The 13,881-nt window shown below is 43.0% G+C and overlaps 1 protein-coding gene across 6 annotated transcripts; it reads right to left on the bottom strand.

The window, feature by feature from the left end:
- Positions 1-885: 885 nt before the first annotated feature.
- Positions 886-11,230, bottom strand: anln (anillin, actin binding protein). Of its 6 annotated transcripts, none has more exons than XM_080862207.1 (23): positions 11,073-11,230; positions 9,511-9,661; positions 9,004-9,426; positions 7,985-8,307; positions 7,554-7,854; positions 7,162-7,328; positions 6,977-7,066; positions 6,780-6,888; positions 6,206-6,489; positions 5,993-6,126; positions 5,766-5,907; positions 5,545-5,680; positions 5,120-5,293; positions 4,828-4,954; positions 4,625-4,673; positions 4,451-4,504; positions 4,304-4,336; positions 4,193-4,211; positions 3,477-3,589; positions 3,065-3,151; positions 2,860-2,967; positions 2,504-2,676; positions 886-2,418 (listed from the first exon to the last, which is right to left on the bottom strand). In XM_080862207.1, the coding sequence occupies exons 1-23, from the start codon at positions 11,088-11,090 to the stop codon at positions 2,298-2,300; spliced, it is 3,336 nt and encodes a 1,111-aa protein (XP_080718333.1). In that variant the 5' UTR covers positions 11,091-11,230; the 3' UTR covers positions 886-2,297. The 6 variants fall into 6 exon arrangements, with proteins under 6 accessions (XP_080718333.1, XP_080718335.1, XP_080718334.1 ...); XM_080862209.1 differs by having other exon boundaries at positions 6,206-6,423; XM_080862208.1 differs by having other exon boundaries at positions 6,206-6,492; positions 6,819-6,888.
- Between the last annotated feature and the right edge of the window lie 2,651 nt (positions 11,231-13,881).

Below are 13,881 nucleotides of genomic sequence, written 5' to 3'. Positions count from 1 at the left end.
AATAGTCTATCGTGCTAAAATAGAAACTAAATGTGAGCTACTTCTATTTCTGGGTGGTATTTATATTGATGCTTTTCTACTTAGCCTTTTCCATAATAAGCATCTATGGAAAAGGCTAAGAAAACTAATATTGTTCAGCATGAACACATTTTATATGGACTGCTCAAATTTAGCCTGATGAATGTTTCTTTGATTGGTCAGAGGCCCTGTTGGTGGTCAGTGGGGCTCTGGCAGTGCTCATCCTGTTCCTCCTTGCACAAAGGAGCACATACTGCTCCTGTTTAAATACCTCAGGACGCATTGTAAGGTATTTGACCGCCCGGGGCTCCTGAGCTGGAACATCATTAAATCTACGATGGTAGATTTAATGACGTTCCAGCTGCAGCAGCTGTCTTAATGTGTCAGGTTACAAAAGCAGAGAGGTGCACGATCTAGACCAGCCAACTGCCAAAGCTGTCTTTAAAGGTCACACTTGCTGATGATCAGGTAATCAAGTGCATTTTGTTAGCAACACATGGCTGTTACTCTGAAATCTCATGTAAGCCATTAAAGATGTACTTCGGTATTTATGTGGTTGCAGAGTCCTGTGGAAACTTTATTTTTCACGACAGAACTGTTTATCTCAGTGAGGTCACTTGTTTCCTGCATCACCGCTGTGTAACCTCTTTGCCGTTTATCACAAACACATGATTGCACTTCTTGCTGCTGAGAAGGCCCAACCAGTGATTCAGTTTAGGAACTGACTTTATCCAGTAAGGTTTGGAGCTTTTATTCTCCAATAAAGGAAATAATCATTTAAATCTGCATTTTGTATTTACTGGAGTTATTTTTCTATTAAACTTAGTTTGATAATCTGAAACAAGCATGACAACTGTGGAAAACCCCAAGAAATCAGAAAAGGGCAAATACTCTTTTTAATGCACCAAATTGCAAAAAGGTAAAAAAGCACCGTTTTCATTCAATATAATTACACAGCAACATGTAAAACAGCCCGTCCATTCTTTTTTTAATAAAGCTTGTAGCGTACATTGTTAAACAGCCACGTTTACCAAATCAGTGTAAAAGGATGGAACAAGAGATAACTAGAGATAATGATGCATGGAGACCATTTTCAGGTTGCATTTATCAACATTTGCTTTTAAAAAAGTGCTTTTATTGAAAATGTTATTTATTTGCAGGTCACTAGACTATTTTATTTACTCTGCATTGTCTAACAGGTACCTAAGAGGTAAACGTGCACTCTGTAGTTTGCTGTTACACCTGAGACTCATTAACATGTATATAAAATGACATTTGAAAAAGGTGGCTGCTGATGCTGCCCCCAGCTTCCTGGTAGATACACGGGTGGCATCAATTTTAAAATCATCAAGTTACTGTCACAAGTGAAGTGACCTCAACCTCCCCCCTCCACGTCGCTGCGATTCAAACTACACTAGTTATACCGATCGTATAAACTCCTACGTCACTGTGTTCATATGCATGTCCATGCTGCCTGCCCACCTGCCAGGGTGACAAGCTCTCATCAGCCTTTTACAGCTGAGGGGTCAAAACTGTCACCTAAATTAAACCCCCCCCCCCCCCCCCCCCCCCCTCAATTTCTTTGTGTAGATGAGCCATGTGTTATATCTGACAGAAGCTTTACATTTTAATTAAAAATAAGAAAACTGAAACATGGAAGCACAGTGGTTAAACACTGCTGCATCACACTGATGTCTGGAGCTCTTTGTGGAGCTGACATGTTCTACCTGTGCCTGCCTGGTTCTCTCTTCCACAGACATGCACAGTAGGGTAAGACAGGCAGCTGGGACATGGGCCAGCATGCTGGTTATGCAGACTCAGGCTTCAGAGCAGGATATGTAACAGATCGGCTCCCCAGTTATCTCCATTGAACATAATACTTTTTTGGGGGAGGGGGTTATAAAGCATGGACACATATACACACTCACTCGCGCGCACACACACGTATATATTTAGAGACAGAGGAATTTGAACACCACGCACATTCAAATTTCAACACTGAAACCAAAAGTTTTAAAGCCATGCAGCATGTGCATATTAAATATTAGCATTAACGTAAAAACGTGGCAACATCAGCCAAAGCACATCAAACCAGGCTTATGCATCAGATATATAAAAACCCAACACCCACGTCAATGCAGAAAAACCTGTTCTAGCATGTGTCGGATGTTTATTTCACCTCCTGTGATCAATGATCCTACTCAAATATCCAACTGGTATGATAGTATATTGCACTTAGTAAGCCATGCATCATCAGCAGTCCAAAGAATACAAAGGGATTAGTTGGGCAGCGGTCTGTTACAGGCATCTGGCTGCCACATCCGCAGGTCCACCAGAATCTGGTTCAGCTTCTTCATCCACAGATTTCTCTCCTCCTTGGTGTCAGCACTCAGCCAATTTCTGCACAGGAAAACAAGCAGAGTATGTTGACTGTCATCAAGCCACTCTTCAGGAGTAAGTACCTGTCCATATGGTGGAAACGTACCTAGTGACACACGTGGTGTTCTGGCACTGGCTGACAAGCGTTTCTCTGTCATCGTCTCTCCGTGGTCTGATGGTGATGAGCTCAAACGTGTTGGGTCGGGCACAGAACTCTCTGCTGGCTGGCTCCACTGCCTTACTTGTGCAGTTGGACAGATTGATGCGACCAATGGGATTCTACGAGATGTAGAACAACCCTGTTCAGTCTTTGCTTACATTTTATTCTTAAAGCTTTAAACTTTGGCACCGTCTATTTAATGTTTTTCAGTTGTTACTGCAGGTTTAGAGCAGTCACATATTAGTCAGCACGTGAATGTAGAGTAACAGACAAACTTGCTTGCTGGCTCGCAGCATTGTTACCTTTCTCTTTTCGTCGTCTGGGTAAGTCCAGTAGGAGATGCAGTATCCTGACAGGACGCACCATCGTCTGTGCCAAGCTCCAAACCCACTAACATCTTCAAACATCGTCTGTGGTAAGAAAAAACAAAGACAGATGATTAGACTTCAAGAATAGTTGTAGCAGCAGCACATTAAGGCCAGCATCAGCCTCATGAGCCATACTCACCAGGAAGCCCCTTTCCTCCACCTTTGAGCCCACTTCACAGTGCATCTTAAGGTAGATGTGGCCCTCCAAAGGGCACAGGAATGGCACCTATGACCCAGAGCAGGCAGACTGAATGGAAGGCTAACACTTCATACAGCACTATGCAAAAGTCATGAGCCACTGCACATTTCTTTATATTTTACTGGGAAAATAAGAAATGACAATCATTCGATTTCAGTACATGTGGGAGAAAAACAGTGGTGCAGTCTACAGGTGAATATGGACATGGAAACACTGTGTGTGTGTGTCATGGTTACATACATAGGCTGACATAATTACTGAGTTTACAGATGCATGAGGATGTTACTGCCATGGATGTAACAGTGTGAATGGAGACAGATATACATGGACTATGAACTCGGGGCTTTCATACCTTCTCCAAAGGAAACTGGGTCTTCCCAATTGAAGCCAGGGTGAGCTTGTATGCTCCAATCAGAGCAAAGTTACTGGTGCGAACCGCATTGGGGCCTCCAGGACTGGCCACAACTGCAACAACATACATTATGCTTAATAATGACAAGTGACACAGGGGGAAAGTACTGAACACATGAAAAAAGGAAGGTGCAAAAAGGCATGGACACACCCCCAGACATCTGTCAGTAATTAGAAACCCTGCTACTGGGTGCAAATGCGTCTCAGCTGGTTCCTATAAAAAGGTGCCTCATTACTGACATCTAGTGAGAATTTCATGTCAAAAGAATCTTTAGAAATATATTGACTTGAAAACACTGGTGATGTGTACCCACTCTGGCTCCATCTGGCTCATTTGTTTTTTTCAGACATGCATTATAGCTAAACATCTGTATTTGGTTTTGCTCAGATACAACTTTCCACACAAAAGCTGTCACACTGTGACTAAAGACGTCACCTGGAAGAGTATTGAAATGTTTCTCCTGTTTAAAACGGCCCAAATGAACAGAATCCACAGTGTGAGAACAACAGATCACTGATTCATCCAGTACGTTTATTTGACCTAATAAAGCTCATTTCTCCTTGAAGCTTATATTGAGACCATCACTCTGTATCTTTTACACTTTGTTACATAATAGTCTTCACAGCACAGTTTGTATAAACCTTAGTGTCACATACCTGGTGTCTGTGTCGTCTTCTGCAGGAGAAGAATAAATTAATTAACATGTGGAAAAAAGGAGCTTTTTTCTCATTTTTCCTTTAAAGTTTTAGTTTTTTTTAAATACTTACAGTGATGGCAAGGAACTTCTTTGGAGTGATAGCCTAGGAAGATGAAGAAATATTACATTTGTTTTAAAGAGTAAAGTGAGAACAGCCACACACTCTAAAAGCATATCCCAACAGCAAACAACAAACGTAAAATAAAACAGGAATTACCTTCGACTTGTTGGTTTTCTTCTTCTTGTCACTGCAGATTTCCCGTTTCTGCACCTGAAAGGGAACAGCACTGTGCACCATCAGTAACACTGCAAAACAGAAACTTACAGAAGACTATGAACAGACGGTGTCACAGAAATACAGCGTTAGTACTTGCAGAACGAGGACACGTACCAGACAGTATACTTCTACACTGATGTCAAAGCCACTGTCAACGTCAGATCTGAAAGTCAAAGATTCTCCTCAGCAATCAGTAAATAAATTGATTATGTTTAGTTAATAGTGTTTCACAACAGAGGCGACGTGCTGAAACGATGAGTGACCACAGCGGTGTGACTGAAGGCCAACAGTGCCTCCACTAACTGCTTCTGACTCACATAGTGAACTTGGTGGGGAAGGTGAGGGTGTCGCCACTCAGGCCACGGTGTGTCGTGGCTAAAGGCGTGGCCACAATGTTCTCTGCTCCCGCCCTGATCATGATGAAAAATGAATGTTTGGTAGACTCTGAAATAATGGAAACAAACAGCATGACAACATTAGTGTGAAATTGTGGGATTTCACTCTGACTGAAGATTCTTAAAACTGACAAATAACAGTTTAATAAAAGCACTCATTTGAGATGTGGTCTAATGGAGAACATGGAGAACTGTAGAGTTATGGATCGTGTACCTGGTTTATTGGCAGTGGAACAGACAAAGTCTGCCTTGAGAGGCAGGCGTAGCTCCTGCAGGGTGATGCAGCCTTTGGAGGCCATTGGCTGCGGGGCTGCAGGCCCCTCTTTCCTTCCTCCTGGATTTCCTTTCAGCTGGTCCAGCTCCACCTTCAGTGCTTCTCTCTTTTCGCCTGAGGCCATCAAACGTAAACAAAGTCATATCTTTGGGCCAAACCATGTCCCTCGTTAATCTTCTAAACACCGACATGTGGAACTCTAACATCGACACAGGGTAGGTCTCTGCAATGCTTTCACATTTTATACAGGAAACTAAATATTAGCACTATGTGTATTTTTATTTGTGTTCCTTTACTCAAGACTCTGTGATCGTGCTATGTGAACAACCTTGAGCTGACTAAGGAAACATTAGAGATGTGCTTACTTGCCACCAGCAGCAGCCTCTCTGCCTCAGCCTCCACCTGCGAGCCTTTCCCGTGTTCTTCATCTGTGCAGCAGTTGAGTGCCTGGCTGGCTTGATAGATAACCGTCTGCTGCAGGTTGATTTCATTTGTCAGAATCTACACAAAAGGTAGATTTGTGTGTAAGATCAGACTGTAGTTTATTACCAGTTGAAATCCTATATGGAACAAGTTTAATGTAAACCTTTATCTTCTGTTTGACACTGAACAGGCTGGATGCTCGGGGCTCCTCGGCTCTCTTAGAAACGTCTTCTTTTCTCACAATAACCTGCTTCACACTGGGCCTCTCGGTGTTCTTCACCCTGGTTGACCTGTATGCATCGATACTTGCACACAGCAACAAACATTCAGTGAGACGGTGAAAACAGACGGCTCTGAAGCATCTCAGCACTGCACGGAGGAAACACTTACCTGTAGGGAAGCTTGTGGTCCTCACTTGAGACACTTGCACCATCTCCATCTGAGGAGGTCTGGAAGCTTTTGGCTATGGCGACATCGTCGGGAGTTGTGCTCTTCATAATGAAAGAGTTGGCTGGAGTGGATGTCTGCACAAGTCATGAAGAAAATATTATCACTGAACAATTACCGCTGCATTTCCATGGACGAGGACTCGTCGGTGCTTACCATCATTCTTTTTTCTGGACTGTTTACCACAGCGGCCACAGTCTCTGCCAGTGGAGTGAGGAGGGACATCGAGGAGATGTTTAAAGCATCTTCCTCATCACCGCTGGGATCTTCACTCTGTTCTAGATCTCCAAACAGCTCGTTGATGACGGTAGAATTGACAGACTGATCCACGTTTTCTTCTCTTTTCTCCTCTGGGGTCTCTTCAGTCAACTTATCTGTAGTGTGAACAGCCACTTTCAGGGGGCTGGAGGTCAACACTGGAGGGGAGCTCAGCTGACGACCTGCTGTTTATTTAAACCCATGTTACAAGTCTTGAGATTGTCATCAGGAAGTATGGTTTGTTTTGTTGTGTAGAGCTGTACCAACATCCTAAACTCAAAATCTGAAGTTAAACTGAATCACTGCTGAGGGTCCAACAGAACCACCGATGGTGACAAAACACACAGCAGTCATTGCACTGTGACTAAAAACAATATGCCATATTATAATCTGCCCGACACCAGATAACTGATAGCTTCACTTTACCAGTAGTCCGACTACTCGGGCTCTGTTCGGGACTGTCATGCAATACCTGAAGGAGCGCACTCGCCGCGTGCGTCAGATTTCTTACATGGTGCAGGGAATTCATCCGGCGGCTCAGATGAGATCACTTCTCTCTCAACAGGCTTTACGACCTCTTCCTGAAAAGTACATCATTTGAAAAATCCACTGGGGTGAATGCTGGGAGACTTTATTTACTCTGTGTGTGCCTGATGCTTCCTGTCCAACCTTAGTGTCCGCTCCTCCTTCTTTGTCCTTCCACATTTTGCTCCTCTGCTGGAAGCGACTGCAAATTTGAGCCAGCTCACTCTCACGCTCCTGAAACGAGCAGGCTTGATATTAGAATGTGCCATTCTGCTATTCGGATAAGGGCGAAAAACATAACTGCAGCACCAAGAATGACATCAACCTACCAGTTTCTGCCTCATAGTGATGTCAGCGGTGGTTGTGTTTGTAGCCTGGGCAGCTCTGAGTCTCTCCTGTACCGACCTGGTGTTTGGACTCACAGAGGCAGCGCTGGTCTGTACTCCGACTCGAGCAGGTGAGCTCTGGTTGATGCGCTCCCGCAAAGATTTCACTCCTATTTGAGATGGTAAAAATCACTCTAACTTGTGGAGGATAGAATCAACTAATGGGTCTGTGTCAACACTGATTTGAGCAGACAATTAAATGACAATGTAGGAAGGTGCCCCTGGTACACAAGTGAATAGAACCGGCTGATGTGCTAAGAAACTGGCCATATCAAAACATGCAGACACTGCCACTGAGCAATTTTCATCATAACCAGCTTTCCAGTCCAACTCACCAAAAGCTCCTGTAGTAACCTTTTCCCTCGAGGCTGGAAGGTCAGATGAGCTGGGCTTGGCGCAAAGCTCCAGCTTCTGGGGACTGCAGGAGACATTTGGGCCTTTGGACAGGGCCTGATGTTTTTGGGGACTTTGAAGCGCTGACATGGAGGAGCTGGCCTTCTGCTGACTAGATAAGAGGGCCGGTTCCTCAACCGAGGTCTTCTGATGAATAGAGGACACTGTCGCGCCCTGGTTGGAGCACTTCTGAGGACTGGATACCAAGTCGGCTTTTTGAAGGCTTGGAGAAAACGCAGCCTGCTGAAAAATAAACAGATGGAAAGCCAGTTTATTTATACAGGAGATATATTTCTAGTGACCCAGGAAACCTTGCAGGAAAAGCTAAAATTTGAATAGTGAAGCGATTATGCACAAGATAAAAAATGAATACCTGCTTGGAGATGCCCGTGCACTTGCTCCTCACGGTTGAACTGGTCACCGAAACGCTGGGTTTAGTGCTGGAAGCCGCAGCACCTCTGACTGTAAATCTGGGACTAGACGAAGCAGCGAGCGTCTCCTTTGCTTTCTCTTTGGGGGTTTTAGCATGGCTGAGATCATCCTCCCAGGAACCAATGGTTGCAGCCAGGTTGGCCAGTCTGCCTCTCCTCCCAAGGGAAATTTCTGAGGAGACAGAGGGACTGGCAGCTGGTTGGGCATCAAACGGTCTCTTTATCGTGGATACAGGAATACAGTCTGAAGGTACATCACAAGAATCTGAAAAGGGAGAAACTATTTCACTTTTACACGTTTATTCACACGTAAAAAACAGACGTTATCTGGAATTTCAGGATTAGAGCTCATCTGAGGACGAAGATGGAACATCTGTTTTTCTGAATGCTTCTTGGTGTCATAAACTGTAACTGTAACCAAAAGAATCACGTATAAGAGAGCCAACAGTGTGTTATATAGTTCTACATTACATATAAGAGAGATTTCTTTAAAATAGACAGCATCAGAAAGCATTTCAACCTCCTGTTGTCTGCTTGTAGAAGTGGGAATCACCAGACAACACAATACCTGACCTATGATACGATATTACTGCCATTATCGCATTTTTAAAACTAGATTACACACAGTCACTAAAACCTGCCATAAGACCGACTCACTGTACCATCAGTCTGACACTCAGCACGATCTGTTTCTGAAACTACAGCAACTGTGAGAAATGATCAAAAATCCCACATCTGGGACTTTCTACATAGACAGAAATTCACACACATTTCTTGGTTGAGCCGATTTCATGTAGATTCCCTCAGCTGTTATCTCAGGATGGAGATCTTTTGTCTCAGACTAATTTTTATTTATTTCTGATCATTTTGTCCCCCCCCCCCCCCCCTCCTGAAGTCTTGTTAATAACTTCCTGTAAATTTAAACTCATTCTATGTAAATTAAACAGCAGGAAACCGTTACCGTCAGTGTTCCAGCACTTCCTCTGCTCTGCCAGGTTTTTTAAGCGTGATTTCATGCCAGCAGCAGATGGAGCTGGATCCTCTGTGTTACTCTGAGGAGCTGGATTGGCGGCTCCTATCTGTGCTTCTGTTCTGCTTGGAGGAACAAGAGCAGTGCAGACAGCCACCTTGTCGGGTTCTGGGCGTTCCGCTTTCAGCTGCACTGCCTGAGACTGCAGAACAGGCTTTCCTGAAGTCTTCTCCGAGGAGGAGAAAGGCCGGATGCTGGCTGGACCCACCGGGGGCTTTTTGTCTGTGGGAGGATCTGAGAGAAGAGGAGCTTGTGGCATCACCGGCTCCTGGTTCTCTTCATCAGCTGCAGGTTGGACATTTTCTCCAGAGCACTTGCGCTTCGAGGGAGATGGCTTTGTGGACGTCTGGGGCACTGAAAACAATAAAGAGATTTAAGCAAACACAAGACAGCTGCAGCTCAGAGGTTAAAGTGCCAAAACACTAAAGGGGCTCATACCTTTATCAATAAGAGACTCGCTGATCACAATGTTTGTGTCAGTCAGTGGCTCTCGAGGCCTTTTCACCACCTGTCTGTTCGCTGCATTGGTTCTTTCTGCGAGTTTCTTCTGGAGGTTCTCTCTGCGAGCTCGAGTTCGCTCCAACAGTTTCTAGTTTGGTAGAGTTGGGTTGTTAATAAAACATCACCTCTGTAGTGTTCAACTGCTTTAGTGAAACGGAGTCAAGCTAAATTACAAACTAAAGCCAGGTGCACAGAGGGATTTATGGCAACGCTGCTGCATCTAAAGGGATGATGCCGCTCACAGATACAGTTTCTGCATCAAAGATCATTTACAAGTGTTTACACCTCATATAAACGGTTTAATAGTCTCCTATAGCTTTGGGCTCTCACTGTTCTCTTTGACTACTGTTACAAATATTTCCCTCACTGTCAGATTCTAATGTTTCTTAGTTTTAGCTGTCAGAGCTGATAACTCCTGAAACATGTGAACGCATCCAAAGAAACACGAAGTAACCAAAGATAATAAGAACGTGTTTGCTTTCCCTCGTGTTTCTAACACTGCGCTTACATTTCTCCTGTTTGTTTCATTCTGCTGTCTTACTATTCATATTTTAATTGCTGCATATTTAACGGGAATGCACCCATAACCTCGTTGTCCATGAACAATTGCACTAAAGGCCTAATTCTATTCTGCTGTGCAAGTCCCGACACGTACGACACCCTACATCAGCTCTGCAGGCGCTGACGAAAAGCATTGCTGAAGAATGACGCACGCTCCTGTACGCCTGCGGTTTAAACTCTAATGACATCAGACCTGATTCATGTCGGTTAGTTAGCTGGCAGCACCGACATGAGTGAAAATAACAGAAAAGAAAGAAACTGACGCCCAACAGGTCCGACTGCTGGACGCAGCTACGGACACTCAGCGAGTTTAACGACTGGGGCGTTGTTTGACCTCCTAAGACCCGAACTCTTCCACGGCAGCATTTTTAATTTCACTTTGATATTTGGTCACATTGGGGCCCGATGAATGTAAAAACAAAGAATTACCAGGTTTTTTTTAACCTTATTTTTGTTTTTAAGAAAAATGAGAGTCACATGAGGATATTCGTTTAAAGTTTTGATAGAACAGTAGCATATAATGTCCTCGTAAGTGGACATCAGGCCCTTGTAGCGCAAAATTGAGTATTTTGGTCTAAATAACCCAAAATGTGATGTCCACATATGTGGACGCTAGAAGGTTAAGGAGCGCTTAAATATAACGATCATTCAGGAGCGAAATACTTGTTAACTTGTTCCAGCCACATACATACTGACATTAAAATGAGATACTTTTGTGGCTCATGTAGTCGTTTTGACCAAAGAAACACGTGACATGTTTTCTTCAGCCGTGTTAATAACGTCAACGTCTAAAGCTAATAACAAACAAGCTAATGCCCCGTGCTCTCTGAGCACTACCATTATAACATTTGGTTTCTACGTTAGCTGTGCACTATCCAGTCACTTTAACGCAGCTTCTTCCGTTGCTGGCTGATTAGTAAAGTTTTTCTGTGACTCACCTCAGTAAACGGATCCATTCTGGTTACTTTCTAACAACTCGACTGCAGTTTGAAGTAAAACTACTACAACTGCGTGTACAGAGAACTGCGCGACTCCAGCTTCTCTCTTTGTACCAAACAGCTTCTGTTCAAATTTGAATTTCGGCGCTGTGACTACTGCGCAGACTCCACATCTTCAACGGACCACTTAGAGCCAATCAAAATCACCGAGAGGGGTCGTGACCGGTGTTGTGCCAAAGAATGACTTCCGGTGTTTCGGTGTGTTTTTTATGTTTGCTCAGATTACAAAATAATCTGCAGTCAGCAGGGTTTACGAAGGTGTTACATATAAAATAAAGAAATGGCCTGTTTTGCGGGTATCTTTACGACTCGGCGTTATTTTACATACTGTGTTCTACATTATATTTGATTCAGCCTTTTTGACCACTTAAAATATTCTGAAATTATTGTTATGTTAATTTTTGTTTTATGTCTTGGCAATTTTTGCTGCCCTCTTGGTCCGATCTCTTTTGGAAAATAAATCTTTTCATGTCAATGAGTTGAATGTAAATATATACATTCATTAATAACATAAAAGTTGCTTTGCAAAAAAAAAAACTGATTGCAGTTTCTACCTGTGACAAAAATATTGTTTCTGGCTTTAAACATTTGTAATTTACGATCGTTTAAATGTCGCCAATCAAAATTTTGGAAAATGTCGGAAATTGCTTTTTTGGCAGGAATTACAATCCTGTCTAAGTTTTCGCAAGAGGAAAAAACAAAAACATAATTCATGCCAACCCGGTACATTGGAAGTCGGCACTACAGAGTCATGCATTCTTGTATCATGTATCACCAGCAGCACAGCTTCGTTGTTGGATTCAAAACCCGCTGCAGCACATTCATGGACGGAGCCCGCTCAGTGCTTTGGCTGCGGCCAGGGCTGGACTGGGACATAAATGGGCATTTTGACTAGAGACCGGCCCACCAGGTATTTATAGGAAAAGCCATAAAGCCTTTGAATGAAAACAAACGCTGCTGTGACAGTGATGTACAGTCTTGTTGGTATATGTATGATTTCTATACATTTTACATCAGATAAAAACTTTGGTTGTAAGATTCAGATAATTATTTAATAAAAGCGAGACATTTTAAATGAGAATCAGAAAGAAAAGTATTTCTTTGTGCCCCGCCCCTGCACAGTTACCAGCTGTCAGCTACTTAGAAAAGGATCCTGGTGTTATTTGTCTCTCAGAAACAGTTCATAACTTCCCTTCAACTCATTCATGTCACCTAAAAGGTAAACCTGTTTCTCCATCACAGCTCTGATGATCCAGTAAGGACATCTCCTGGTTTCATCTTCATGTTTCCCTCTCACCACATATCCAAACAGACATCATGACCAGCAGCTTTACAGCTGTGGCTCCAGCAAACATCAGCTGATACTAGAAATTAATATTAAATAAATTCTAACAACAGCTGATCAAGCTTAAACGTGCTGCTGTTGTTTAGCGCGACATCTGCTGGTTTCCTCTTTCGGCACAAAGTGAGTGATAAACAAACAAGAGAGATGATCAGCTGATCACTGATCAGTTTCATGATTGAAGCAGCAACAGGAGAGAGAGGGCAGAGAATGAGAGAAGAAGAGGCAGCTGTGCAGCAAAGACAAAGAATAAATCCAGCTTTGTGTCTTTTTCCATTCTAGCTGAATGAAACTGTTTCTTTTCAGCTCAATACCAAACGTGTAATATTTTCTCTGAATGCGAGATGATTCCGTTTTTACAGGACGGTTGGCAACTTTACTAACTAACCCTATGAATAAAAAAAAGTTCACAGTCAGTAACATCACAGCACCACCCAGCTGTATAGAAACTCCATCATGCTTGCTAGTACGCAGTACGAGTTATTGAAACTGACGGTAAAAAGTCAGCACAACGAAAATAATCTCCACCTAAACTTGGTTTATATCTGACCCAGACAGACTGCAGGTCATCACTTCTTACCTGAAGTTCAGTTCACCTGACACTCGGACCTGCTTCTCCTGCCTCCACTTTCCCTCATTTTTTAGTTTTAGTTTTTGAAAAAGTTTGACAGACTGTAAATGTGAAAAACAAAATGCAGCATTAGACCCTGATTCGGGCGGTGAGGTGAAGCAACATGAAGCTTCCAGTTTGTCTGGGCTGTGTCTGCAGTGACTGATCTAAAGAACACCAAAAGTCATGAAACTCTGGAGATGTAGGATCTTACTCAATGATCTCTATTATTTTGGACAGATAGTTTAATCTTGATTATTTAACAATGTTATGAGGTTCAACACTTTGGATTCAGTCAACTTGTGTTTCTGTTTTTTTTTTAAACAAGAAAATATGTAATGATATTGAGATATAAAAATTAAAGAAATAAATGTTAAAATAGACATAGAGGAGGATATATGACATGGAGTTATGATGGGTTTAAACGTCACACCCATTTCCATTACAGGTCACTACTGGTCCCTGTGATGGGGACCAGAGGTTGCATTCCAGGGTTTATTTTAAAAGCTAGATTAAAAGGAACACATTTATGATTTGGGAATTCTTTATTAAGTTTAGTGAGTTTGACATTTTTTTGTAGTGACAGCGTCTGGAAGATGAAGAAACACGATACCAAAACGTCGGTGAGTGTATCAAGCTGTAGAAATCTGCGGTCCCTGAGCACAGCTAGCCACACCCGTTATCGGTGCGTGTATTGCTTTAAGAAACATTATGTGACGTGTACAGCAGCAGTGTCCTATCACCGTGCGGTGCCTATTTTCCCGATCCGGTTTCCACTTTTGCGCAGTTGTAGTGTG

The sequence above is a fragment of the Rhamphochromis sp. 'chilingali' genome (assembly GCF_963969265.1).
Source record: "Rhamphochromis sp. 'chilingali' genome assembly, chromosome: 17".
NCBI classification, from domain to species: Eukaryota; Metazoa; Chordata; class Actinopteri; order Cichliformes; family Cichlidae; genus Rhamphochromis; species Rhamphochromis sp. 'chilingali'.
This window is presented reverse-complemented; position numbering and strand designations above follow the sequence as displayed.

What these genes read in the sequence shown, in the direction of transcription:
- anln (XM_080862205.1), bottom strand. An exon ending in AAGGAGGAGCGGACACTAAG is followed by an intron (nt 6,889 to 6,976) that starts GTTGGACAGGAA and finishes TGTACTTTTCAG; the next exon opens with GAAGAGGTCGTAAAGCCTGT. An exon ending in CGGCGAGTGCGCTCCTTCAG is followed by an intron (nt 6,493 to 6,779) that starts GTATTGCATGAC and finishes TTAAATAAACAG; the next exon opens with CAGGTCGTCAGCTGAGCTCC.